This window comes from Orcinus orca, chromosome 14, assembly GCF_937001465.1.
Source record: "Orcinus orca chromosome 14, mOrcOrc1.1, whole genome shotgun sequence".
Classification (NCBI taxonomy): domain Eukaryota; kingdom Metazoa; phylum Chordata; class Mammalia; order Artiodactyla; family Delphinidae; genus Orcinus; species Orcinus orca.
The window spans coordinates 74,721,729-74,746,111 of record NC_064572.1 but is presented as its reverse complement, the minus strand read 5'-3'; the positions used below and the strand labels follow the sequence as shown (position 1 = coordinate 74,746,111).

At 54.6% G+C, this 24,383-nt stretch overlaps 2 protein-coding genes across 11 annotated transcripts in view; one reads left to right on the top strand and one right to left on the bottom strand.

Moving 5' to 3' along the window:
- AFAP1L2 (actin filament associated protein 1 like 2) overlaps window positions 1-24,383 on the top strand; it is a 99,152-nt gene that overhangs the window by 71,609 nt on the left and 3,160 nt on the right. For 4 of the 10 annotated variants that reach the window (XM_049697045.1, XM_049697041.1, XM_049697040.1 and 1 more), the window contains 11 exons: window positions 4,537-4,627; window positions 10,311-10,516; window positions 11,546-11,725; window positions 12,421-12,510; window positions 13,982-14,066; window positions 14,554-14,658; window positions 17,193-17,404; window positions 19,321-19,466; window positions 20,308-20,419; window positions 22,646-23,144; window positions 23,440-23,595. In XM_049697045.1, the coding sequence (XP_049553002.1) occupies window positions 4,537-4,627; window positions 10,311-10,516; window positions 11,546-11,725; window positions 12,421-12,510; window positions 13,982-14,066; window positions 14,554-14,658; window positions 17,193-17,404; window positions 19,321-19,466; window positions 20,308-20,419; window positions 22,646-23,144; window positions 23,440-23,595 (1,882 nt within the window). Of the gene's footprint in view, window positions 1-4,536; window positions 4,628-6,495; window positions 9,573-10,310; window positions 10,517-11,545; window positions 11,726-12,420; window positions 12,511-13,981; window positions 14,067-14,553; window positions 14,659-17,192; window positions 17,405-19,320; window positions 19,467-20,307; window positions 20,420-22,645; window positions 23,145-23,439; window positions 23,596-24,383 lie in introns of those variants that run through there. The other 6 variants (XM_049697042.1, XM_033420987.2, XM_004265815.3 and 3 more) reach the window with 4 other exon arrangements.
- The window catches only part of VWA2 (von Willebrand factor A domain containing 2), a 72,072-nt gene continuing 61,561 nt past the window's right edge, over window positions 13,873-24,383 (bottom strand). The window contains 1 exon segment of the mRNA XM_049697075.1: window positions 13,873-17,501. The gene's annotated coding sequence lies outside the window, so the exon portion shown is untranslated.

Below are 24,383 nucleotides of genomic sequence, written 5' to 3'. Positions count from 1 at the left end.
CCCAGGGCCTTCTGGATGTGGAGTGAGGAAGAGGGGGTGCAGAACCCGGGGTCCTCCCTGCCTGCCCACACACGCCTGCTCCCCTCCAGCCTCCTCTCTGGTCAAGTCTGGCTGAAGACTTAGTCCAAGGCCCCCAGAGGAGCGGTGTCAGGACGGAGCGGGGAACAGCTGTGTCTTCTGGCTCTCACAGGGAGGAGGAGAACCAGAACAGCAAGTAGTTTGGGAGGGAGGGAGCGTGGCTGGCCCTGTGACCTCTCTTCCTCGGCCAGAGAAAGCCGTGTCCCTTCCCACCCTGACCCAGGAGCTTCAGGGCACCACGGTGGCTTGTCCTCTTGCATGCCCGGCCCCGGGCTCTCTGGTGGCTGTAGCGCAAGCTGGGCGTCTGCCTGGGGTCCTCAGTGCCCAGGGCTGGGCCGGGAGCGTGGCCTCTGTCCCAGGCTCAGCCCGTCCAACACTGGAGGGGGCAGCCAGGGGTCTGGAGCAATCCTGTGGGTGTGGCCAGTGACTCAGCAGCCGTGGTACTTCCAGGCCACGGTCTGCACAGCCAGGTGCGGCGGTTGCTTTCTGAGAGACAGACGTCTGCTGGCACCGTTGTGCTCCTGGCCTGGGCAGCCACCTCCGCCCGCCTCCCCTCTGAGGCCTGACCGTGCATCGGGGCTGGACTTCTGCAGGCTGCTCTGCGGGGGCAGGGAAGGCCGTCACCGTGGTTGGTCTGGGGAGCTCGGGCTGGATCCGCTAGCCCCCACCCCGGAAGCTTCCACAGTGCATTCTGGGGCAGGTTGCTCAGAACTGCAGGGTTGCCCCAGGTCACCTGGGCCACCCCGCATCTTCAGCTCTGTGTCTCATCTAAATCAGCACTGGCCAGGTACAGCCCCCTGACCGAATCCTGCACCACGTGCTTTTGTAAATAACATTTTGCTGGAATTCAGCCATGCTTATTCATTTGTGTATTATTTATGGGTGCTTTTGCACTACAGTAGCAGGGTAGGAGAGCTGAGGTCAGAGCCGCTGAATGGCCTGCAAATCCCTAAGTACTGACTGTTTGGCTCTCTACAGGTAAAGTTTGCCAATCTCTGGCAAGTCACGCTGAGCAGGGTGGCTTTCTTCCCTGTCCCTTCCTGTGAACCCTCAGTTATTTCAGGTTCCAGAGTCACACATCTTCTACTTCTTCGTTGAATGTGCACCATCTTCATCATCATGATGATAAAGTAACTTTCCTTTATTCTTAATTCCGGGAGTTTAGGATCTCTTGCTCCTCTGATAATAGGCCATCGCGCCTGTGTAATTATGTGACTCTCTTCTGAATTGTTGGAATCGTTTTGTCCTTTAATGTGACCCAGGCCCGTATCTTTTGCCCTGGCCGCCTTGAGGACAGGGGCTGTCCTGTTCTTTAAGGCAGTTGAGCTTGCTATAAGCCAGGTCATGCCCAAATACTTCCTCTGTATCCTCCCAGAGTACACCTGTTCTTCCCCCACCAAACATGCCTACAGGCACCTTTTCTCCCTTTGATTGATATTTTTATATCTTATTTTGAAGGTTAGTGAACACTAATATTTATTATTTAATAGTGCTGAGCACAGTTTAATCCTTACAGTGACCCCATGTGACAGGTACTTCTACTCTCCCCATTTTATAGCAAAGGAACTGAGGCCCAGAAAGGTCAAGTCAGTTGTCCAGAGTCACACAGCTCGATGTGCCAGTGTCAGGATTCGAACCCAGCCCCGAAGGTCAGATTCCTGCCCCACTGCCCTATCTGCCTCTCTGTATAGATCCATTTACAGATGATTTCACAGTGAGAGGCTTGGGAGACTCTCAAGAAACACCCCCTGGTGCTCAACTCCTAGATGGGAGGGCAGGCCCCCTGTGGGGATAATGACCCAGCAGGACTTCCCACAGGAGGGTTCAATCCCCTTCTGTCCTGTTCTAATCATGGGAATCCAGACCAGAGCCAGACCTTGGGTGCTCAGAGCTTCCCTCCGGATGGGATCCCCATGCCCTCACCAAGACAAGGGTTCCCACACCCCGTATGGGGAGTGGGGCTTCTTGGAGGCTGCAGCTGGAGGCCCAGCCCACGCAGGAAGCCTGAGCCCCAGGACCCAAAAGCAGAGACCTTGTCGGGGCCCAGGTAAGGAGACATTTTCCCCTCAGACCCCAGGAAGCAGGCTCTCAGAGGCAGCCCTTCCTCTGGCTGACCGAGGGGCCAGGAGTGGCCAAGAGGAGCAGAAACGTCTCTTCAGGCCAGGGGCAGCAGAGGCGAAGGGTCATCCACTAGCAGCTACCAGATGTGTCCACCATGTGCGAGGCCCTCGCCCCGGCGAGGAGCCCGGCCGGAGGTACTGCTCGCAGCCGTCGCCCTTCCGCAGCCGGCCCGGAGCGCAGCTGGGCTGCTTAGGAAATGAGCAGATTATTCTGTTCCTTCCTGCGTGCTGTGTGTCGCACCTGCTGGGGCTGCAGGCTGCTCAGAGCCTGCCTCTGGGACTTGGGTCAGCTCTCTCGGTGTCGGGCCAGATGGAGTTCGAAGGACGTGGTATGGGAGCCAGGTGGTGGCCTGGCCTCTGCTGACCCTCTTCATGTGGACCTGTCTCAGCTTGCCGGACAGCAATCCAGTAACCTGGCTCCTGTAGGGCGCCTGGGTCGTGGAGGCCCCCAGACAACGATGACAACAGCCTCCTCGTACTGGATACGCACCAGGCCCTGTGGAAGCACCATCACGTTTTGTCTCCTTGAATCCTCGACAACTCCAGTACTATTCCTGTTTTATGAAGAGGGAAAGTGAGACCCAGAGAGGCTGTCACATACCCATGGTTAAATCTATGGACTCCTAAAGGCTGGATTCGAACCTAGTTACATTCACTCTAGAGATCATAGAAATAGATCTAGTCGCCAAGCCACAGAAGACTTGGCTCTGGGGAGCCTGGTTTTGTGCAGCAGCTGCAGGAGCATTACTCTGCCCCCGGGGGAAGCTGGGAACCGACGCCCTTGTGGTCCCTGCTGAGTACTGTCCCACGGGGGACGTGAGCCCACGCTGCCTGTTCTCCCACCATCGCCTGGGCCAGGCCTAGGGAAGCTCTCTCTGTCATAGGTCCCCCAAAGAAGCTCATTTTCCATGGCAAAGGTTTCTAGATTTCCCCACCTCCTGCCCCTGTTCCTGGTGGGGCAAGGAATCCCCAGCAGCCCAGGGGTCCGTCCGAGGTCAGGGCCCCGTCTCTCCTACGATCTCCCTGCAGCCCCTTTACCTTAAGAGCCGTCCTCTGTCTTCACTTGGCACCCCCCGAAGGTCCAGGCCTGCCCCTCGTGTGGAACACGCAGCACAAGGACTTCTCAAAACCAGGACTGGGAATGCACTTCAGCTTTTGCCATTTCTGTTCTCATCACGAATATTCCCTTGGCCCTCTTCAGGGACTTGTGTGGATGGACACTTACACGTTCATGACCTATATATAGTAATATTCATGCCACCATCTATCTCTCTTTTTCCTCTGCTATTGCTTATGAGATTACCTTCGTAGTCTAGTGCCCATCTTACAGATGGAATAATGGAAGAGAGAACGATGTTCATGCTCTGTTCTTCTCCACAGTTGCATATGTTTTTGTTTTTTGCGGTACGCGGGCCTCTCACTGTTGTGGCCTCTCGCGTTGCGGAGCACAGGCTCTGGACGCGCAGGCTCAGCGGCCATGGCTCACGGGCCTAGCGGCTCTGCGGCATGTGGGATCTTCCCAGACCGGGGCATGAACCCGTGTCCCCTGCATCGGCAGGCAGACTCTCAACCACTGCGCCACCAGGGAAGCCCTGCATATGTTTTTTATTCTACTCAAATTATGCTCATTCACCCTCATGCCATGTAAGAAATGCTGGGTGGTCCTGTCCTCTGAGCATCCTTCCTTGGTCCTAAATGTTCATCACACCCTCCACGCTCCCATGGAGCTCTGACCTTGTCTATTAAAGCACTTGATAAGGAGCTGTGAGCACCTAGTTAAGACTTTCTCAGGACTGACTCCTGACCATCTGGATGTGTCCCTCAGCTAGTCCGTGGGAGCCATCCAGTATCTGCTGAGCAAATGATTGAACTTGTTATGGGAGAGGTTTGGGAGTTAGAAGCCAGGTCCTCTTCCTCTGTGTACCCCGATCAGCCCTTGTCTTTGTAGAAAGTGTATTCTATGCAGAAGCCATCATAGCTACCATGACAGCCTGACTCCATCTGGCCTTTCAAGTGTGTTATGTCATGATGTGTACAATGATATCGTGTGTGTGGTGGGCATCGGAGCCTCATTTGGCAGGAGGCGGGGGGGGAATGCTGAGGCTTGGTGAGGTTAAGCAATGCGCCCACAGCCCTCCAGCTGGATGCAAACCAAACACTGTGGATGGGGTGGCTGACGGGAGTCACGATAATCCCCGTTCTCCCTCTCGACTTGCTTGACGTCCAAGCTGGGCATTTTTTTCTTCTGGTTCCCTCTCCTTCCACCCAAAGGGTTAATTCCAAGTTGTTCCCAGTGTATCGTATCTGAAAATGTTTGTTTTATTTGTTCATACCACAGATTCCAGAATGGAAACAGCTCTCCACCCCAAAGATCGAGTCTCCAGAGGGTTACTATGAAGAGGCCGAACCATATGACACATCCCTCAATGGTACATCCTGGGGACGGGGCTTGGAGGGGGTCCAGTCACTTCCTGCACGGAGGCCAGTGCCAACTCCCCTGGTGGTGACCGGCACACTTACCCTGGCTAGAAACACAGGGCAGCCTGGGCGGCTCTTACTGGAGAGCGTGGCCCGAATTGAGAGCTGGCCACAGAGCATTTGGCCTCTGGTCTGCTGGGGAGCTGAGACCTACAGCAGACCCAACCCACCCACAAGGAGGGGCTTGGGGTGGTCCACAAGGAGCTGGTTTACTGTGTCTGATGCCTTCTGTGGTCCTGCCTGGATGTTGCTGGATTCAGCACAGAAATGTGACAAAGAAGAGGTGTGTTGGCCGAGAGGCACAAGGCCCCGTAAGCAATGGAAATGTGGTCAGGCTGAGCCAGAGCCCAGTTTCCAGGTTCTTTCGCTGGACGAATAGTCACTGGGCTCCCACCATGTACCCAGCATGCTTCTAGGAATCAGGAGCTCAGCAGCACGCAGGATTCAGTGGGGTTCAGTGGTCACGGCACTTAGATTCTGAGAGGGAAGACAGACAGCAAATAAACATAGGATGTGTCAGGTGGTGATAACTTGTCAGGATGGAAAGCTGCAGGGGCTGGGTTGGGGCAGGAGAGGGATTTTATTTTAGATTAGGGAGGGCCTCTCTGATAGCATGACCTTGAGCCGATTCCCAAATGAAGTGGGAACTGGGTGGAGCTGATACCTGCAGGAAGAACTTTCTAAACAGAGAGCACAGTATGTGCAAAGGCCCTGAGGCAGGAGAGCCCTTGGCATGTTTGGAGGCCATTGTGGCAGGAGCAGGTGGGGTTGGGGGAGGGAGATGGGAGATGGGGACACAGAAGCAGCTGTAGGCCTTGGTAACGACTTCGGCTTTTCTCTGAATAGACTTTTCTCCAGCCTTTGGAGGGGAGGGTTGTTTGTGGCTGACCTAACTTAGGTAGATGGGCTTTGCTATGGGGGCAGGGCTCACGCTGTGAGGCCCTTTGCTATGGGGGCAGGGCTCATCTGTCCTCGGCCAGTGGTTCTCAGCCTGATGAGGTTGGATCAGAAATAGAAATGCTCTCGTTGTGGGGATTCTATAACACAGAAAGGCCTTGAAGGTTCTGGAAGAAAGATGGTTGTGACCCCATTCTCCCAGGTAGCTGGACTCTGGTCCCCTCACTCTGCCTTTCTCACCTCCTTCTCTTTCCTTCCTTTGTAAGTGAAAGGTCTTTGAAAGCATAAAGCAACTTGTAGATGTCAGCAGTAAGGATCCCTGGTGGTGGGAATGAACTTGGCCGAAGGGGGGACCTTGTTGGTGTCACAAAGAACTGGCCCTGGGATGAGATGGGACCAGTCACCTGGAGCCACATGGGATTCTTGTCCTCTTTCTTCACACTTTACCTACTGTCTGCGGTCCCGGGAACTGTGTGGGAGGTGAGGGCTTCTTTGGCCCAAAGGAATTTTATCCTAGGAGTCTGGTTTTGTGGACAGACATCACTTAGCTTGCGAGGTGTTGCCAAGTCAGCGGCCGGACTGTGATTTCAGACTGGAGCTGAGAGCGCGATGGGGCTGTCTGGGTGCGTCTGGAAGGTGGGAGCAGTGACTCACCCTGGGGAGCACCTCCATGTGTCTGAAGCCCATCTCTCTCGGGTGTGGCCTGTGCCAGCCGGGGCCTGCCTCCCAGACGCTCCCAGGGGCCTGTTGGTGGGGCAGACACTTCATCTCGACACAAACAAGCAGTCAGAAGGATCCCGGTGTTTGTCTCTCGACTGGGAGTTCATATTGGTTTTATCCAGAACCGGGGGGGGGGGGGGGGCGGGGGGGTCATCACAAGGTCAGGAAGGAGGGTGGGGAGAAGCCCAGTTGCCTTTGTCCCCTGCCAGCCCGAGGACGGAGGATGACTTGTGGGGAGCTGGTCATACTTACCACGAAGAGGGGGCCTCCCCTGCATCATAAGCCAGCCTGCCCTTGGTTCCTGCCTGCTGTCCCCCACACCTGTTTGACCAGTGGGACGCACAGGTCACAACAGCAGAAATGACCATTGGACTTCCGCCCCTTGCTCTACTTCTTTGTCCAACAGCGATTTTGCTGACTTCCTGAAAAAGACCAGTTGCTTGGCCTCTTGGCCTGCTTTATCAGCAGTCCGCTCACTGCTTCCCTGGGTCAGGTCCTCTCTTTGAACAAGTTTAGTAAGTGCCCTGCCGGCCTGTGCAGGAGCTATTAGGTAGAGCTCCTGCATTGCTGGTGTCTCCTGCTAGAGACGGTAGACATCAGTAACGGCAGCTGCTGTAACAAACAAGCCCTCTTGCAGCTTAGAGTAACCCAATGCAGATCTGATTCTCACTCACGGAATAGTTCAGCTGGGCGTTACTGGTCAGCAGGCTGCGTCCAGCGTGAGCTCGGTCACCTTCTGAGGCCACAGAATCCACCACAAAGAAAGGGTGGAGAACCTCTATGTGCTCCTTAAAGGCACCAGGCAGAGTGACACCCAGTGCTTCTATCCACATTCCATTGGCGGCAGGAAGTCACATCTCTGGATGGGAAGGGGCTGGGAAATGATGTCCTTGGCCAGGCTGGGGTACACCTGACAAGCCCACATCTCCAATGGGAATGCACTAACTTCTGGTGGGAGGGCAGCCGCGTCGCCACATCTCTTTGTGTCTCTGCATCTGGGTCTGCCGCTCTCTTCATCTTCTCTCTCTTCCTCTTGCCTTTGTCTGTCCTTCTGGATCCCACACAGATCATTCTGGCAGATTTCCCCCCAGTGGAGTCCCCAGGTGGGTACAGGTACCTGAAGGAGTCGTTTATGCCACAATCACCTTGGGTACTGCTTGTCCCAGAGCGGGAATGCCGGTGATCCCATCTGCTGCCTGGCCCTCTCTGAGGCGGGGTGCATGCCCCGAGGGTGGCTGCCGCCCTCTTCGTGTCCTCTTGCATGGGTTCTGCACGCACACGCCGTGTGCTGTCCCTCTGCAGACCCCTGCCTGTAGCCTCCAAACAGATGGCTAGAGGATGCAGAGCGTGGCATGGCTGTCCTGCCCTCTGTTCCCGAGGACATGCCACAGGACACAGTGGGTGCAGTCTCCACCTGGGGACAGCAAAAAGGGGTTTGGAATTATCTGAGCATCCTGCCTTTCACTCCTGTTCATCCTGCAACCTCTAGAAGCCAAGTACCTGTTTAAGAATACCCTACATTTATGGTTGGGCCGTGATCACTCTTTTTTTTTTTTTTTTTTTTTTTTGTGGTACGCGGGCCTCTCACTGCTGTGGCCTCTCCCGTTGCGGAGCACAGGCTCCGGACGCGCAGGCTCAGCGGCCATGGCTCACGGGCGCAGCCGCTCTGCGGCATGTGGGATCTTCCCGGACCGGGGCACGAACCCTGTCCCCTGCATCGGCAGGCGGACTCTCAACCACTGCGCCACCAGGGAAGCCCCGTGATCACTCTTAGAGATAAATAAAATGGTCAATACATTTGCCCTAGATTTCCTCCAAGCTGTTCCCCATCGCCCTTGGAGGCAGAGGGGTGGATGTTAGAATTCTCCATGGAACATGTGGGGCAACCCCAGAAGCACAGAACAGCCGGGGGCGGGGAGGAGGGGGGCGGGATTCGGCCAGCTTCTTCACACTAATCTCTGTAGCCTCGCTTATTAATCTTTATCACTGGAAGAGCTATCCCAGTGACTACATCATTCTTATTTCATTTATTGTGCAGCTAATGCAGTGCTGACAAGGGGTACATTTTTTACAGAATCACCCTGATCCTACCACCAGATCAAACCAACTATTTTGAGTTCTCTCTGAGCCTTTCAGTACTGTTCTCTTTGTATAGATAATTTTAATTGTGCTTTCTCACTTACTGTCTTATCTTAAGGAGATTCTCAAGTTGCAGACTAGTCTTCAGAGCTTTCACTGATTACGGTTGCACGGTACGCTGGATGAAATCAGACTTTCCTGAGTCTCCTTCTGCTGACTGTTCAATAGCACTTGAAGAAATATCTTAATGCATGTAACCTTCCCCACTTCCTTCCTTTTTTAAAAACTAGTTTCTTAGGATAAACTCCCAGGACTGGGATTATTGGGTCGAAGGGTATGAATGTTTTTATGGCGCTCGAAACAGCAGGCTGACAGGTTGGTTCCTGAGAGGCTGGCGTTCATTTATATTGCCACCAGCCATACGAGAGAGTTCAGGGTCCCCTACTGGGTAGCACCACTATTTTCAGTCTTTGTTTATTTAATAGGTATAAAATTGTGAACTATGCAACTTTTTTATTAAGCCAGGAAGGGGAGTAGTATCACATTGCTTTTCAAGAAGACTGATATTAAAATAGTCAAGGTATTATTTTTAAAAATATTAAAGCAAAATAAAACACATTTTCATTGGCATTGTAGCCAGAGTAACTGTGGCCGTGGCCTCATTCTAATTCAAATGAGGTTCTGTTTTCTTAGTATTGCAGGAACCTAGCTATGCAGGTAGTTTAAGAGGCTTCTGGAGAAGAGAAGATGGGGGACCCATGGGCTGTCTCTTTTCTGATGGGTAATGTGGAGAAGAAAGAGAGGTTCCATTCACTCTGACTCAAGGGGACAGAACGTGTCTGTAGAAGTCACAGGGAAGTAGATGTGACTTTCTAACTGTTAGAGCTGCCCAGTAATAGAAGGAATTGTCCAGCAGTCGGGCGGTATGAGCTCCCCGTCCACGGGGGGATTCAAGCAGAGGCTGGGGCAGGGTTACGACAGACAGGATTCCGGTGCTGAGCCAGGGGTTGGACCTGGATCCTGAGGTTCTCCTTTCTCCGTGTCCTGCATTTCGGGGTTTGATTGACTGATTTTTTTCTGCACCTAGTTTTTGTTGGCCTTGAATAGCGCAGTGAGGCCTGGGGAACAGAGAAATTCTTGCAGGGTGGTGGAGGCAGAAACCGAGGCATGCAGAGCAGGCACAGGATCGGGTGCAATTTGGTGCGTTTTGGGATTCTTTTAAACAGAATAAAAACGTGAGGGTGGCTCATTGCTAGAAAGGAAGGGTAGCAGGTGGGGATGGGCAGAAGATGCTAAGCTCGTGACGGGAGGTGCTCTGTGGGGAGGGAAAGAGAACGGAGCCTGTGGAAGATAAGCCGATTTTCCAGCAGGGCTGCGATTGTGAGGAGAGCCTTCAGGAGTGCGAGGGTGGCCGCCTTCCCCGGAGGGCCAGCTCCTGCTGCTCCCAGGACAGAACCAGGGACAGGGCAGGCCCAGTGGGCCGCTGCTGGAGGCTCGCCCAGCTCTGGGCTCAGACGGCGACCCTCTTCTCCTGGGCCCTCAGAAGCGATCTCATCCTTCAGCGGAGGAAATGGAGGCCCCCAGCAGGGGCACTGGACCTCTCAAGAGCAGGCGTGTGAGGGCCGCGTCTGGTCAGAGGTTTCCACAGGGTCTGAGGCGACAGGATTTGAGGAGGAAGAGGGAGACTCCTGGTTTTATGTCACCTGCGTCTGCGGCCGGAGGCAGCATCCAAGGCGCTTTGCTCAGGGGTTTGGGGGCCGGAAAGTCCGCCTGGGTGTGTGGTTGGTGACTGTGGGCTGGTCCAAGGGCACGGAGGGGGCGGGGTGGCCTGGGGACCACTGGCTGCCCCTGCCTGCTCCCCTCCCTCCCGAAGGAGCAAAGCCTGTTTCGGAACATCCCCTGCCCGCTGGAACTGTGACGGAGGGCTCTTCCTTGCAGAGGACGGAGAGGCCGTGAGCAGTTCCTACGAGTCCTACGACGAGGACGAAAGCAGCAAGGGCAAGTCGGCCCCCTACCAGTGGCCCTCGCCCGAGGCCAGCATCGAGCTGATGCGCGACGCCCGCATCTGTGCTTTCCTGTGGCGCAAGAAGTGGCTGGGCCAGTGGGCCAAGCAGCTCTGCGTGATCAAGGACACCAGGCTCCTGGTGAGTGTCCTCTCCCCGGAGTGGAGGTGCGGGTGGTCCCTGATGCCAGGTGCTTAGAGCCTGTCGCGTCAGGGGGTTTCTGCTTCTCCCCAGCAGAGCTTCGTGTGCAAGGATGAACGTGCTTTCCCTTAAGTAGGAAGGACTAGTACTTTCAGCAGGCTTTCAAAGGGGTCTGTGACGACTGCCCCCTCCCCTCCCCACCGATCCCATCCCACAGATATTTTTTCCGGGGATCTTTTTGTCCCCTGGTCTGTGGGCTACTTCTTCTTTACAGTCCTTTTGGGGTGGAGCCTGCTGCCCAGGCAGGTGACTGATTATAAGAGGAGACCCATAAGGGAATCAGAAGATAGTACTCTGACCACAGCCCCGTTTCTTGTTACTTTAAATTAAAATTTGGTTTTATGTCCCAGTGTGAAGTTCCATGGGGTCATTGTAAACACCCTTCTTCACTGGTTACAACCCGCCCTGCTGCGCGCAGGTGTTTTCCAGGTAATCCTGTTAAGCAGCCCCGTAAAGCACCTCCATCTTACAAGTGAGAAACAGAGGGGTAACGCATTTTCTCTGGTAGGGAGGAGAGTCGCTTCCTTTCTCTGCTAACACATCGTCTCCTAACGAATTGGATGATAAACTTGGCCTTCATCCCCGCTGGACCCCTTACTGGGGAAGCCGAGGAAGGAACAGAAGCAGAGAGACAGAGAACTGGGAAAAGTGCCTTCCACCCTGGAGAGGTGGGAGTTGCCTGCAGAGGACACATTTTAGGAGCCGGCGTGGTCTGCAGTGCGATTAGAGCAGCTTGGATGAGCAGGGCTGGGGAAGAAGAGGCTTGAGGGAGACAGAGACAGCTGCCTGGTCACTGACACCGAGAACACGCGTTGCCAGTGTTGGAGGTGACAGCTCCGCACTTGCACAGGGGTGTCTGGCCGTTGGGTTTGTTGTGCAGAGCCCACCCCTCAGCGGGTCCTGCCCTGCCCAGGGGCCCCTCCTCTGCAGAACCTGGCCAAGCAGCGTCTCGCCTCTCCCCTCTTCCAGTGTTACAAGTCCTCCAAGGACCACAGTCCTCAGCTGGACGTGAACTTGCTGGGCAGCAGTGTGGTGCACAAGGAGAAGCAAGTGCGGAAGAAGGAGCACAAGCTGAAGATCACCCCCGTGAGCGCCGACGTGATCGTGCTGGGCCTGCAGAGCAAGGACCAGGCTGAGCAGTGGCTCAGGGTGAGGGAGGCGCCAGGTGCGGGGGAGGTGGGCCTGCTCCGCTCTGGGGCTCCCCAGCCTTTTCAAAGGGATGGCTGTGGTCGGGGGTGAAGTGTCTATGATCCTTCAAGTTCGCAGGGCTTCCTGCGTCGTCGGTGGTAGCGAGCCGCCTTAGGGAAATGGGTCGCAGGGCTAGGTCTCTGCCACCTGGACTTGGGCTCTAGCTGAAATCCACTTGCCTTCTGGTCTCCAGTGCGGCATCGCCAGCCAGTTCAAAGGCTCCTTCCCGGGGGAGCTGGGGTGGACTCTGACAGGCATGTCTGGGAGCCTGGCCTGGACCAAGGCAGCGTCCAGGCCTGAGTCCCAGGCGGCACGCAGACCCTCCACAGCGAGCCCCACGGCCCCCAGGAGCCAGCGAACCATCTGGCAAATGTGGGTGTTTACCCCCGCAGTGAACAGCCACCCCTGCCCAGGATGGGGTGAGAGGAGCTGAGGGCTGGCTGCCCTCACCCTGTTTGGGCTTTGCTGCCAACCCTGCCGCCTGCCTCCCCGCCCCGCTTCCCTGGCACGCCACCAAACACCTGGGGGCCTGCGGGAGACAGGCCTCGGGAACACGCCCCCTCCCTGGCTGGGTCCCGAGGCCACATGTGGCTAGGGGGGCTCTGGCTTTGGTCTGGCCGTGGCTGCAGGCCTGAAGGGTCTTCCTCTTCCTTCAGGTCATCCAGGAGGTGAGTGGCCTGCCTTCTGAAGGAGCTTGTGAGGGAAGCCAGTACACCCCAGATGCCCAGCGCCCGAGTTGTCCGAAAGTAAGCCTCTACCCTGCCTGAAAGAGAGTTCAATTCCATTTTTGTCTCCATAAAAGTCAAGGTGTTAAGATGGGGAGCTTTGCTCTTGCACGTCAGCCCAGTTGATAAGAAACGTGCAGTGCTTGGTTAAGGGCAGTAGCTTCAGCTTGGCAGGGAAACTGATGAGAATGACAGAAGCCTACAGTATTTTCTTGCTTGGGGGAAGGTTTATTGGGACAAAAGTCACTTTGCCTCCGTTCTTGGGCAGGGAGATTTTTCGAGGCTCTTCCTTCCCACTTAGGCAACTGTCTGGGTGTTGGACCCCAACCAAAGGGCCCTACTGCTGATTTGCATGGAGCTGTGGGAGCCCTGCTTTAGGGTCAAAGTTGAGAAAGTTGGGCTGGGTGCTGGCCGAGGGGAGGGCTGTCACTGCGGGGTCACATTCCATGTCCCCAGGTGGGTGCCCGGAACCCTGCTGTGCAGAGGGTCCCTGTGGCTCATCTTGGGGTCCCCACCCCCGGCAGGGAGGAAGGCAGAGGATGGACAGAGGCCCTGAGCAGGGAGGAGGCTCTCTGCTCCTTTGGAAGGCACGGGCCACCCCCATGGAGGAAAACCCACAGCCTCCTAGGGTGACGGAAGAGGGGCTGATGTTTTCATTCTTATTCATTCCTTGGTCATTGACAAGAAAACCGAAGTCAGAGTAAACCTGGAGATTCCTTCACATTGGGGTGAGAAACAAGGCCTCTCCCTAAAGAGCCAGCACACAAGATTCCCGGGCCAGGTACTGCAGTCCTTGGTCCTCAGCGAAGGCCTTGTTGGTTGGGAGTCGCTGGGCTTGTTTTCCAGGGGTTCTGGAGTCAGTGGTTCTAGAAGAAGCCTGATGGGAATCTTCTGAGTGTCTACTCTAGGGACTGTCTCTAGTCCCCCAACAGCCCTGAGAATGCAGACAGGGGTGTTATCCCTATTTTATACACATGCAGGGTGGGGCTCAGAGAGGCCCTGCCGCACTAGAGAATGCTCCAGGTGGGATTCGAATCGTGGTCTGACCCTGTGAGGACAAGCCAGCCCTTCTGCAAAGCCTGCCGCGTTGGTAGTGCAGTCAACTCTCAAAAGATGTCCTGGTATGGGTGGGTCCCAGCTTCAGTTGCGATGCTCTCGTGCACCCTGGGGCTGGCTACCTGCCCTGCCCACTGGCTACGGAGCCGCCGTCACACCAAGTGGAGTAGTCATCTTGAGAACTCACGATCAAGGATATGCGGTGGCCTGAAGAAGGGAACAATGCTCTGGGATGGGGTGGGGAACCTCACAAGGGAAGGCAAAGGCAGGTCCTTTAGGGAGCCCCAGGGAAGCCTGGCCATGCCCCACCAGTGACTTGGACTCCAAGGTGACCCCTAGCCTACACCCAAGAGTCATCTATTATTTTCCCTTAAATTGTGGTCTCCCAGGTAACCATTCCCAGACAAGATCACCCACTTGTCTCTCTCTTCCACAGCCAGATGTAACTGAGAAGTACCTGTCAGCCTCGGACTATGGAAGCTCCATAGATGGCCACCCTGAGGTCCCAGAGACCAAAGACGGTACAAACGCTCTGGCTCTCAGCCTAGGGTTGGGAGGGGTGGTATCCCGGGCTTTGAGGCTCGGCTGTCTGGCTCAACCCTACCGAATTTTAACAGCTCATTCCAGCATGCCTCCAGTTTCTAAACTGCTTAGAAGTATACAGCTGATAGATCGCGGAAAAAAGGAGAGAGGACCAAACTGAAGTTACGTTCCATGAATTGCTGGGGGTAGAATATTCTTTCATCTCGTTTGCTAACCCTAGTTCAGATCTCTCTGAACCCATTCAGTCTGTAAGGATTCTCCAGTGCTGACGTGTTCTGTAGGAGAGGTTGGTGTGCCTCTAGAGACACCTGACTGCCCTGTGGATCCGAGTCTGGGGCACAGACCTGTGCGCGCACAGGGAGGGGCAGACAGGACAGGGACAGGTCTGCTAATTTTTCCGTCATCCATGAGCGCACATCGGTAGGCTGTGTGCAAGGCTGAAGGTTTTTCCTCTCATCTTGACAGTCAAGAAGAAATGTTCTGCTGGCCTCAAACTGAGCAACCTAATGAACCTGGGCAGGAAGAAATCTACCTCGCTGGAGCCTCCGGAAAGGTCCCTCGAGACATCCAGTAAGCTTCAGTAGCCGCCTCCTGGGCCAGAGGGCGGGCTCCCCCGCTGGGCCGCAGCCCGTCTCCAGCAAGGCGGCTCAGACGGCCAGGGCGGGGACTTGGGGTTTGCTCTAGCACCTCTTGAGCGGGTGAGCCCACAGTCCACAGTTTCTGCTGATCTTCGCTGCAGGCAGCCCTTTATAAAGCCTCACCAGACCCTCTTGCTGCAGCGTGCGGAAGTGAAGGGTAGTTGATGGCCGTCCTCCTCACAGTCTTTAAAGTTGTATGTTCATTCGATCAATGTGTATGGAGCACGGTAGGCACGGTGTTAGGGAAAGGGGCCCAAGCAGGCGGAGGACACAGTCCTGAGAGCTTACAGCTCAACAGAGATGATGGCCTTATACCCATAACCGCACACTGTGCCGTCTTACTAGCTACAAGGACTCGGGGACAGAAAGAACCTTCCTTACTCTGTAGACAGAGATGGATGGCTTCCTGGACCTGAGCTGCCAAGGCCGGGCGGGAGCTAAACGGGCTGGGATGGCCCCCGCGGGCAGGAGCAAAGACTCTGAGGGGGCACTGGTAAGACCCGTTAAGGGGATGACAAAAGCCCGTGTCGCCGGTACAGAGGGAATGTGTGGGTGCTGGGAGGCCCTCCAGGTCATCTCTGCTGCCCTTACTTGGCCTTGAGGAAACTGATGACAGGAAAGAGAGACAGAGAGAGCGAGACCTTTCCCAGAAAACATCCTGGCTTCCAACTCAAAGCTCATTGCTATACTTACGCCCCGGAGCCTGAAGGCCACTACTCTCCATCTTTGGGCCTTTTCCTCCTCCTCATGGAACCCGTGTACCAGCCCTGGGCTCTCTTCCTGAGTCCCAGTTCAGCTCTGTGTTTTGCGGCTGGCAGGGTGGGCTGGAGCGACAGGAAGGCAGCAGACAGGGCCCTGCCTTTGGAGTCTCCTGGTTCTCTGGCCAGGTTGCGGGGTGACGGCCCAGCTCTGCCAGGCCCTGTGGCCTCAGAGGGCACGGTGTTGGGCCTGGGAGCCTGGTCCCAGTGAGTCGCTTTGCGCGATGTGGCTGGGTTCTTGCTGGCCGTTACTCAGCAGGGAAGCACGCTCCTGTCCCCTGTGGCTGGGGAAGGGCCAGAGAGAACATAGCTACTCTCCTTCCCAGGACTCGGTGCCCGAGCTCCCTGCCTCTCTCTGGTCCAGAGAATCGTGATGGGCGAGTGGGGCGCCTGCCTGAATGAGCCAGAGTTCCTAGGTCCTGGGCTCACATTCTTCCACTTTGCTACTGTGATGTGATGGTCTCGTGGCCCTGAGAAATTCACGATCCCCACTGAGTGTCCAGCACTGGACTGGGTGCGAAGGTGGCCGTGTACTTTGACCCTGTTGCATGGGCCTAGTTCTTCCCGGCTAAGGTTCAGAGCAGCTGCCGGTCCCTTAGGATGGAGAAGGCATCCGCTTTGTAAGCCAGTGCCCGTGGGAAGGTGAGCAGCACAGAGAGATGCCGACCCACGGTGTGTGGGGCAGGCAGAGGGGCCCGAGACTGGATGTTTACTGATCTTTCCAGCCCCAGGGACAAGGCTGTGCTTGGCACACGGTGTCAGCTCCGTAAATATTCACCTAAGTTGGGAGGAAGCTGAACCCAACACATGCAACCATTTAAAAACAAGAAAGGCCTATGTGATGGACGCACCCCGGCACTGGCAGCCCCTGTGTGCCGGTGGAGAAAGAAGGGCTGCCTGGTGGAGAGGCCAAGGGGCACAGAACCAGGCGCTGGAGACGAACGTGGCAAGTTCCTGCCCTTCACAAGCTCTGTGTCCCGTTGGGAGGCTGACATGGAAGTGGAGAATGTCGCTGTTCCAGGACTCAAGTGTTCTGAAGGCCGACCGTGCAGGGAGGGCAGGACCCAGGAGGGCCAGCCACCTCTGGGAGGACGTGGAGGAGCTGGCTGAGGGGGGAGGGGCCTTTGCAGGCTGAGACCCAGCGACTGGGGACGGCAAGGTGTCAGGGGAGCTGAGGGAACTAAGGCTGTGGAGGTGAGGGGGTCGCATCTGCGGCCAGGACACCCAGGCTGGGGCGAGCTTCCTGCAGGTGGCCTGGGCTGGCAAGGGCGGGGGAAGGGAGACAAGGAGGCCGGGGTGGGGGTGCCTGCCTCGGTCCTGCACACACACACACAGACACACACGCACATGCACAAACATGCACGCAGACGCGCACAGGCACGCAGACACGCACGCACACCCACACACGCGCACACACACACACACACACACACACACACACACGCTCTCTGCCTGGTCCAGGCCAAGGCACGACTCACTTCCCTCCGGACAGGCCTTTCTCAAAACCCAGTAGCACGGTGCTGCCCACCTTCAAAGGATCCAGCAGCTAACACAAAGGAGAATTCACAGCCTCTACGAGGCAAGAAAGTCTCTCGGGCAAAGCATGGCAAGCCTTGGAGCTGAGAACTGGAGGAGCCTCTCCAGGGGTCCGGGAGCAAGGGCGGCCCTCAGCCACGCACCCGCCCTGAAGCCGCCTCCCACCCCACAGGTTACCTGAACGTGCTGGTGAACAGCCAGTGGAAGTCGCGCTGGTGCTCCGTCAGGGACAGTCACCTGTACTTCTACCAGGACCGGAACCGCAGCAAGGCGGCCCAGCAGCCCCTCAGCCTGGTGGGCTGTGAGGTGGTACCGGACCCGAGCCCCGACCACCTCTACTCCTTCCGCATCCTCCACGATGGCGAGGAGCTGGCCAAGCTCGAGGTACCGCTGGCCCTCTGGCTGGGTGGGAGTGGGGAGGCACGGCCAGGGCAGAGGTCGTGGTCACGGCTGTTTGCCGCAGGTCCTGAGGACCGCAGTCCTACAATGGGAGAGTCAACTTAGCCACCCTTTATTTTTACTTCCTTTGCCTGAGACTGTTTGCATTTTTTAAAAATTTCCATTCCCTTTCTGACCTCAGGGTGGTTGTGTTATAGGAACGGGACAATGAGCTATTTCCTGCACTTAGGGCAGGAGGAGTATTTATAACTCCCTGAGCTGCTGGAAAAACCTTCTGGGGACTCAAAGCGGGTTTGTGATTTCGTTTGTGTATCACCAGATGGGGGCCAGTACATAAAAATGCTGACTGTTAGGGCTTATCTGGCGGTGGAGGGGGGGGGAATAATAAGGTTTGTGACACAATTACATTATTCCCACTCCCCGTCCTCTGTTCGATGTTACATTTACAAAAATAAAAGGTGACCTAATGCCTCGCAATGAGCCGGGCAGGCCTGAGCCAGAGGGCTTTACAGGCACTTAAGCACACACCCCAGTTCACCCCTGTTCATCTAGTCCTGTATCCAGGGGTCTTCATCCAGATTTTGCTCCAATACTGCCCTCTGGTGGCTAAAAGATCCACATCCCAGCTGCTTCCCAGGGACAAGCTTGTATTCATTCCTGCATCCATCCATCCTGTTGACAGATACCTATTCAGCACAGTGATAGGGTGAACAAGACAGACTCCCTGCCGTGGAATTTACATGCTAGTACAAGAGTGAGATATTATTCAGTGGTTGTCCAACTGATTACTCAGTAATCACTCAGCAGTGGGGCAGGCGCTATGAATAGGTAGGAAAGTTTGCGTGCTGGGCGGATGGGGGCTGGTGTAGGGAAAGCCTGTGAGACAAGGTGGGGAGGGACGGGGGGGCTGATCCTAAGAGCAGTGGGAGACCCTAAAGGGTTTCAAGGGAGGGTGGCGTGTTCAGGTTTGGATTCCAAGATTCTTCCTCCAGCTGCTGGGTGGGGGACGGAGGAGAGGGGGACAGGAAGGGATAAAATGAGACCCGTTAGGAAGCTGTTACCATCGCCCAGCGCAGGGATGGTGGTAGCAGGAACTAGAAGCAGCCCGTGAAAAGCTGTATTGAGAAATCCACTTGAAAATGAGTGGGGAAAGGAAACCAGCTAAACGTCAAACTGCACTTTTAGCTGCCCCTCTGATCGCGAGAAAAGAGCAATAAGGTGGCAGAGCGGTGTTGTGTAATGCCAGCATGGTGACTGTTTTTCCTCACGAAAGTAAACCTGTAGTATTTATAGAATTCCCAGTTCTTTATAAAGCCCAGAAACCCTGTTGGCATTTTAATAGAAATACTCAATGTGATAACGTATTTGATTAGAATGCATTGTCCCCTGGAGAAAATCAGGCACCAACTTCACTGGAATTTAGCTCAAGATTTGTCAGAGCCAGCTGACCTGGTGTAACGTGTATAAGACATCCTGACTCTTAAAACCATAAACAAAAATAAATTTGAATTTTGTTATTTCTTAGGGATCCAGGTAGTCTTGTATAAATGGACTAGGGTTGTAAACTGAAATGTGATCATTCATAAAATAGAGGTGTCGACCTAAAATACATACATTTGAACAGTCCTCTCCCGGTCCATTAGCCTTCCAGAAATACATGTTTATAAACATCACGTGATACTTGGGACAGATGTCCACAGCATCACTGAGGTGGCACCAGGGTGTCAGCAGTAGCAGGAAATATCATTTGGGGGTCCCTGGGGGATGGGATATGCTAGTGAAAATGAAGAGCATGACCCCAGGGCTCCCAGAGGCCTTGCCCGGGGTGGGCATCAGGGCAGGGGTGGGGCACCAGGCAGCACACTCCAGCCCTGCTCATGTCCCTCTCGGCCTCCTCCCAGGCCAAGTCTTCCGAGGAAATGGGCCACTGGCTAGGCCTCCTGCTTTCTGAGTCGGGCTCCAAGACAGACCCAGAAGAATTCACTTACGACTACGTGGATGCCGACAGGGTTTCCTGTATCGTAAGCGCCGCCAAAACCTCTCTGCTGTGAGTATTAAGGGGCCTCCTGCTTTGCACCCTCCCACTCCCAGCTATGCTTCTAGACCGAGGCCCAGGCTGGCCTCTGGTGGTCAGTCGAGCAGGGTGGCAGCTGGGAACTCAGGGTGGGCCCTGTTCTACCCAGCAGCAGGCAGGCCAGGGCCAGGGAGCAGCCCTGCAGGAGGCCCAGCAAAGAGCTGAGCCAGACCTCTGGCCCGGGGGCAGCCACAGCATCCCTGGCTCTCATGAGACGCTATCCAGCTCCTGAAGGCAGAGTTGGTGCCTTTCCTGGCCTTCTGCTTTCCTTTCTGTGGAGACAGCACTTTCCCATGGCTCCATCGCTGGGTCCCAGCACACCCTGGAATAAGCAGGGCAGGGGTAGTACTTCTGCTTCCTAGATGAGCAAACTGGGACTCGGGGAGAAGTGGTCCTGGGTTGGGGGGTAGAAGCCGGCTGAGCCAAAATGGGGAAGGCATCTGGCCTGTGCTGGCCGAGTGTATTGTGAAGATGAAGCGAGAAAGGGTTTTGCTGTTGTTGGAAGGAGATCCTGAAAAGGAGAAATCAGGGCGAGAAGATGGCAAAAGGATTCCAAGAGGGAGGGGTACGGGGCGAGGGAAGTTCGTTTTTCGGGAAGAGAAATTTGGAACCAGGAGTTCTAGTAAGAAGGCCCTGGGGAGAGAGGGAGGGGATACCCCTAAATAAATGAATTTGTTTTAAAATGAGGTCAGAGCTAGTCCCCAGGCCTCCTGCACTGCCCACAGATTTCTCTGCACCTCTCATTGTTATGACTCCTTTGAGACTGGTGGCTTTTAGCACCCTGTCCTGAATCCTCTTTTGCCGTGTCTTCCAGACTGATGCAGAGAAAGTTCTCAGAGCCGAACACTTACATTGACGGCCTGCCCAGCCAGCATCACCAGGAGCTACTGTATGATGACGTGGAGGTGTCAGAGCTGACGGCTGTGGTAAGGGCGCCGGCTGGGCTGCAGCCTGGGGCTGCCCATCCTCTTCCTGCCAAGCCTCAACGCCAGAGATCGTTAGATGGTCGGTCCCTGAGAGGAATGGACTCCAGGTCGCCCTGAGGGCCATCAGTGCAGAAACCGAGGCGCGAGAGGTCATATTTTGTATAGTGGGGCGGTGCCGTCTGCCTGGCTGGGGGACTTGTCTAGATAAAACAGCTGGTTAACCACCCTGGTCAGTGCCAGGGGTGCGGGGTGTGGCGGTGGGAATGGGGAGCAGCAACACCATTAGCCTTTTTTAAAAACTGAAGTAGAGCTGATTCGCAATATTATATTAGTCTCAGGTTTACAGCACAGTGAGTCAGTATTTTTATAGATTCTATGCCACTAAAAGTTATTACAGGGGCTTCCCTGGTGGCGCAGTGGTTGAGAGTCCGCCTGCCGATGCAGGGGACGCGGGTTCGTGCCCCGGTCCGGGAAGATCCCACGTGCCGCGGAGCGGCTAGGCCCGTGAGCCATGGCCGCTGAGCCTGCGCGTCCGGAGCCTGTGCTCCGCAACGGGAGAGGCCACAACGGTGAGAGGCCCGCGTACCGCAAAAAAAAAAAAAAAAAAGTTATTACAAAATAATGGCTGTAATTCCCTGTGCTGTACAATCTATCCTTGTTGCTTATCACCATAGCAGTTTGTATCTCTTAATCCCATACCCCTATCTTGCCCTTCCCGCCTACCCTCTCCCCACTGGTAACCGCTCGTTTGTTCTCCATATCTGTGAATGTTTGTTTTGCTACATTCACTTGTTTGTATTATTTTTTAGGTTCCACATACGAGTGGCATCACACAGTATTTGTATTTCTCTGACTTATTTCACTAAGCGTAATACTCTCTAGGCTCATCCATATTGCGGCAAATGGCAGAATTCCATCCTTTTTTATGGTTGAGTAATATTCCGTGTCTGTGTGTGTGTGTGTGTGTGTGTGTGTACACACACACACACACACATATAATACATACATACATCTTCTTTTTCCATTCATCTGTTGGACACTAGGGTTGCTTCCATATCTTGGCTACTGTAAATAGTGCTGCTATCAACACTGAGGTGTGTATAGCTTTCCAAATAAGTGCTTTTGCTTTTTCTGGATATATACCAAGGAGTGGAATTGCTGGATCAGATGGTAGTTCTATTTTACTGTTTTGAGGAACCTCTGTACTGTTTTCCATAGTGGCCGCACCAGTTTCCATTCCCACCAACAGTGCACAAGGCTTCCCTTTTCGCCACATCCTCGCCAACATGTTATTTATAGGCTTTTGAAGATAGCCATTCTGACAGGTGTGAGGTGGTATCCTGTGGTGGTTTTGATTCGCATTTCTCTAATAATTAGTGATATTGAGCATCTTTTCCCGCGCCTATGAGCCATCTGTATGTCTTCTTCGGAAAAATGTCTGTTCAGGACTTCTGCCCGTTTTTTGATTTTTTTTTTATATTGAGTTGTATGAGCTATTTATATATTTTGGATATTAACCCCTTGTCGGTCATATCATATGCAAATATTTTCTCCCATTCCACAGGCTGTCTTTTCATTTCATCAGTGGTTTCCTTTGCTGTGCAAGAGCTTTTAAGTTTCATTAGATCTCATTTGTTTATTTGTCCTTTTATTTCTTTTGCCTTAGGAGACAGATCCAAAAAAATGTTGCTATGCTTCATGTCAAAGAGTGTTCTGCCCATGTTCTCTTCTAGGAGTTTTATGGTTTCAGGTCTCACACTGAGGTCTTTAATCCATTTGGAGATTATTTTTGTATGTGGTATGAGGAAATGTTCTATCTCATTCTTTTACATGTAGCTGTCCAGACACCATTAGCCTTTGAGGCTCACAGCTGAGGGGGAAGAATCCCCCTGACAGCAGGTTTGCTTCACTGGGCGTGGGCCTCTGTGCTAAGGGCTTCTGTGGGTTATCTCATTTAATCCCAGCCACCCGATAGGGAGGTACTATGAGTCTCTTCTCTCCAGATGAGGAAGTGAGGTCGCGAAGATGAAGTACTGTCTCCTGGGTCCCCCAGCTCTTGAATGGCAGACCCAGGCCTTCTAACTCCAGCTCAGCAGGAGGCTCCCTGGGAAGGAGGCCCTGCGAACTCCGGCACAAGGAAGGGGACGGGAGACCTGCGGCAGGGCCCCCTCCAGAGCCCAGGGAGCCGAGGCGGTGGAGAAAGCCCCCTGTCTCTCCCCTGTGCAGGGGGAGGCCCCTGAGGAAGCTGCTCCTGCGACAGATGCCCCGAGTGAGCCTGACCCCGACCGCGTATACCTGGACCTCACGCCCGTCAAGTCCTTCCTGCACGGCACCGGCGGTGCACAGGCCCGGGCCCCCTCGCCCACGCTGCCCCAGCCGGACCCTCCGGCCGAGGCCCTCCCTGCAGACCTGAACCCCACCCCCGATGAGCCCCTCATGGTGTCTCCAGAGAACCCCGAGTTGCAGGTACAGGGGGCCCCCCAGCAGGTGAGCTGGCCTCACCTTCTGGGGTGTCTCGGCCAGCTGGGTCCTGTTTGCTTTCTCCCAAAGCAGATGCAGCAGGAGAGTCAGGAACCTGAGGAGCCTTCCCTGGGAATCACGGCAGTCAAAATCCAGACTGAACAGCAGAAGATCTCCTTCCCACCGAGCTGCCCTGACACTGTGCCCATCACCCCAGCCGGGGCCAGCCCACCTGTGAAAGACAGGTTGAAGGCAACCAATGCAGGTGCCTGTGCTAGATTAAGAGTTGAAGGTTTTGGAAAGGGCTTGGAGAAGTTAGCCCAATTCCCTCCCTTTCAGATGAGGAAACAGAGGCTCAGAGAGGTGAAGGACTTGCCCAACGTCACACAGCAAAGAAAGGGTGGGCCCCATTTCCTTTTCTGTCCGTGCTAGGCTGGCCTGGCATCCAGCTCTAATCTACTGCCAAAGCCCTGGGTTCCGTCTGAGCCTGCAGAGTGGGGTGGGACAGCCCTCAGGGGCCAGCCTGGCTGACCCGGGGGTTCCCCTCTCTGGGTCTGTAGAGATCAAACTTGGCAAGAACAGGACAGAAGCCGAGGTGAAGCGGTACACAGAGGAGAAGGAGAGGCTTGAGAAGAAGAAGGAAGAAATCCGGGGGCACCTGGCTCAGCTCCGGAGGGAGAAACGGGAGTTGAAGGAGACCCTGTTGAAGTGTACAGGTAAGGGCCCCCCCTCAGCAGAGAGGGCCCGTGGAGGGGCCTGGGCTTTCCGGGGGAAGAATCCGCATCTGCACCTGGGCTGCAGCCCCGTCAGCCTTTGGCGCAGGTGGGTGCTCCCTGCAAAGTCCTCCCCCTCCAGCCCGTCTGAAGGGCCACTGTCCTGTACCAGGACGTAGCTGGAAAAGCTGGTTAAAGGAGGAAATGCTCTAAAAATTGTGTTTAGACCTGAAGTGTTTGATTCTCACTTAAAACAAATGAATATTTTTTGGCCCATCTTCTAAAGCAGTGCCAAGGTCTTTTCCTGCCATCAGGGCTGGCTGACGGGAGCCCTGGGTCCTGGTTTCCACAGTAACCACATCTCTAATGCCTCATCTGGTCATTTTTTTACAAGCACCTTGAGTTTGTGTTCATTTTAAAGAAATCTGAATCCTTGTAGATTATTTTCCAAGTCATCTTCATATGATTCTTCAGCCGTTTCCTAGCACCTTGTTTCTCCCAAGACCTTTCAGCAGCATTTGACTTCGTTTTCAGAGTAGTAACTCTGGGCTCATTTAATATTTAAACTGCAGACTCACACTAACAGGTTCGGGCTCTCTGGGAAGCTTATAACATGATTGGTGGTGGAAGGTCATAGGGGGCACAAAGTGACCCACTGTTTTTTTTTGTTTTTGTTTTTTTTAATATTATATCTTTATCGAGAGAGAATTCACAGACCATACGATAACCCATTTACAGGTGGTTTTCAGTATATCCACAGAGCTGTGCAGCCGTCACCACAGTCAATTTCA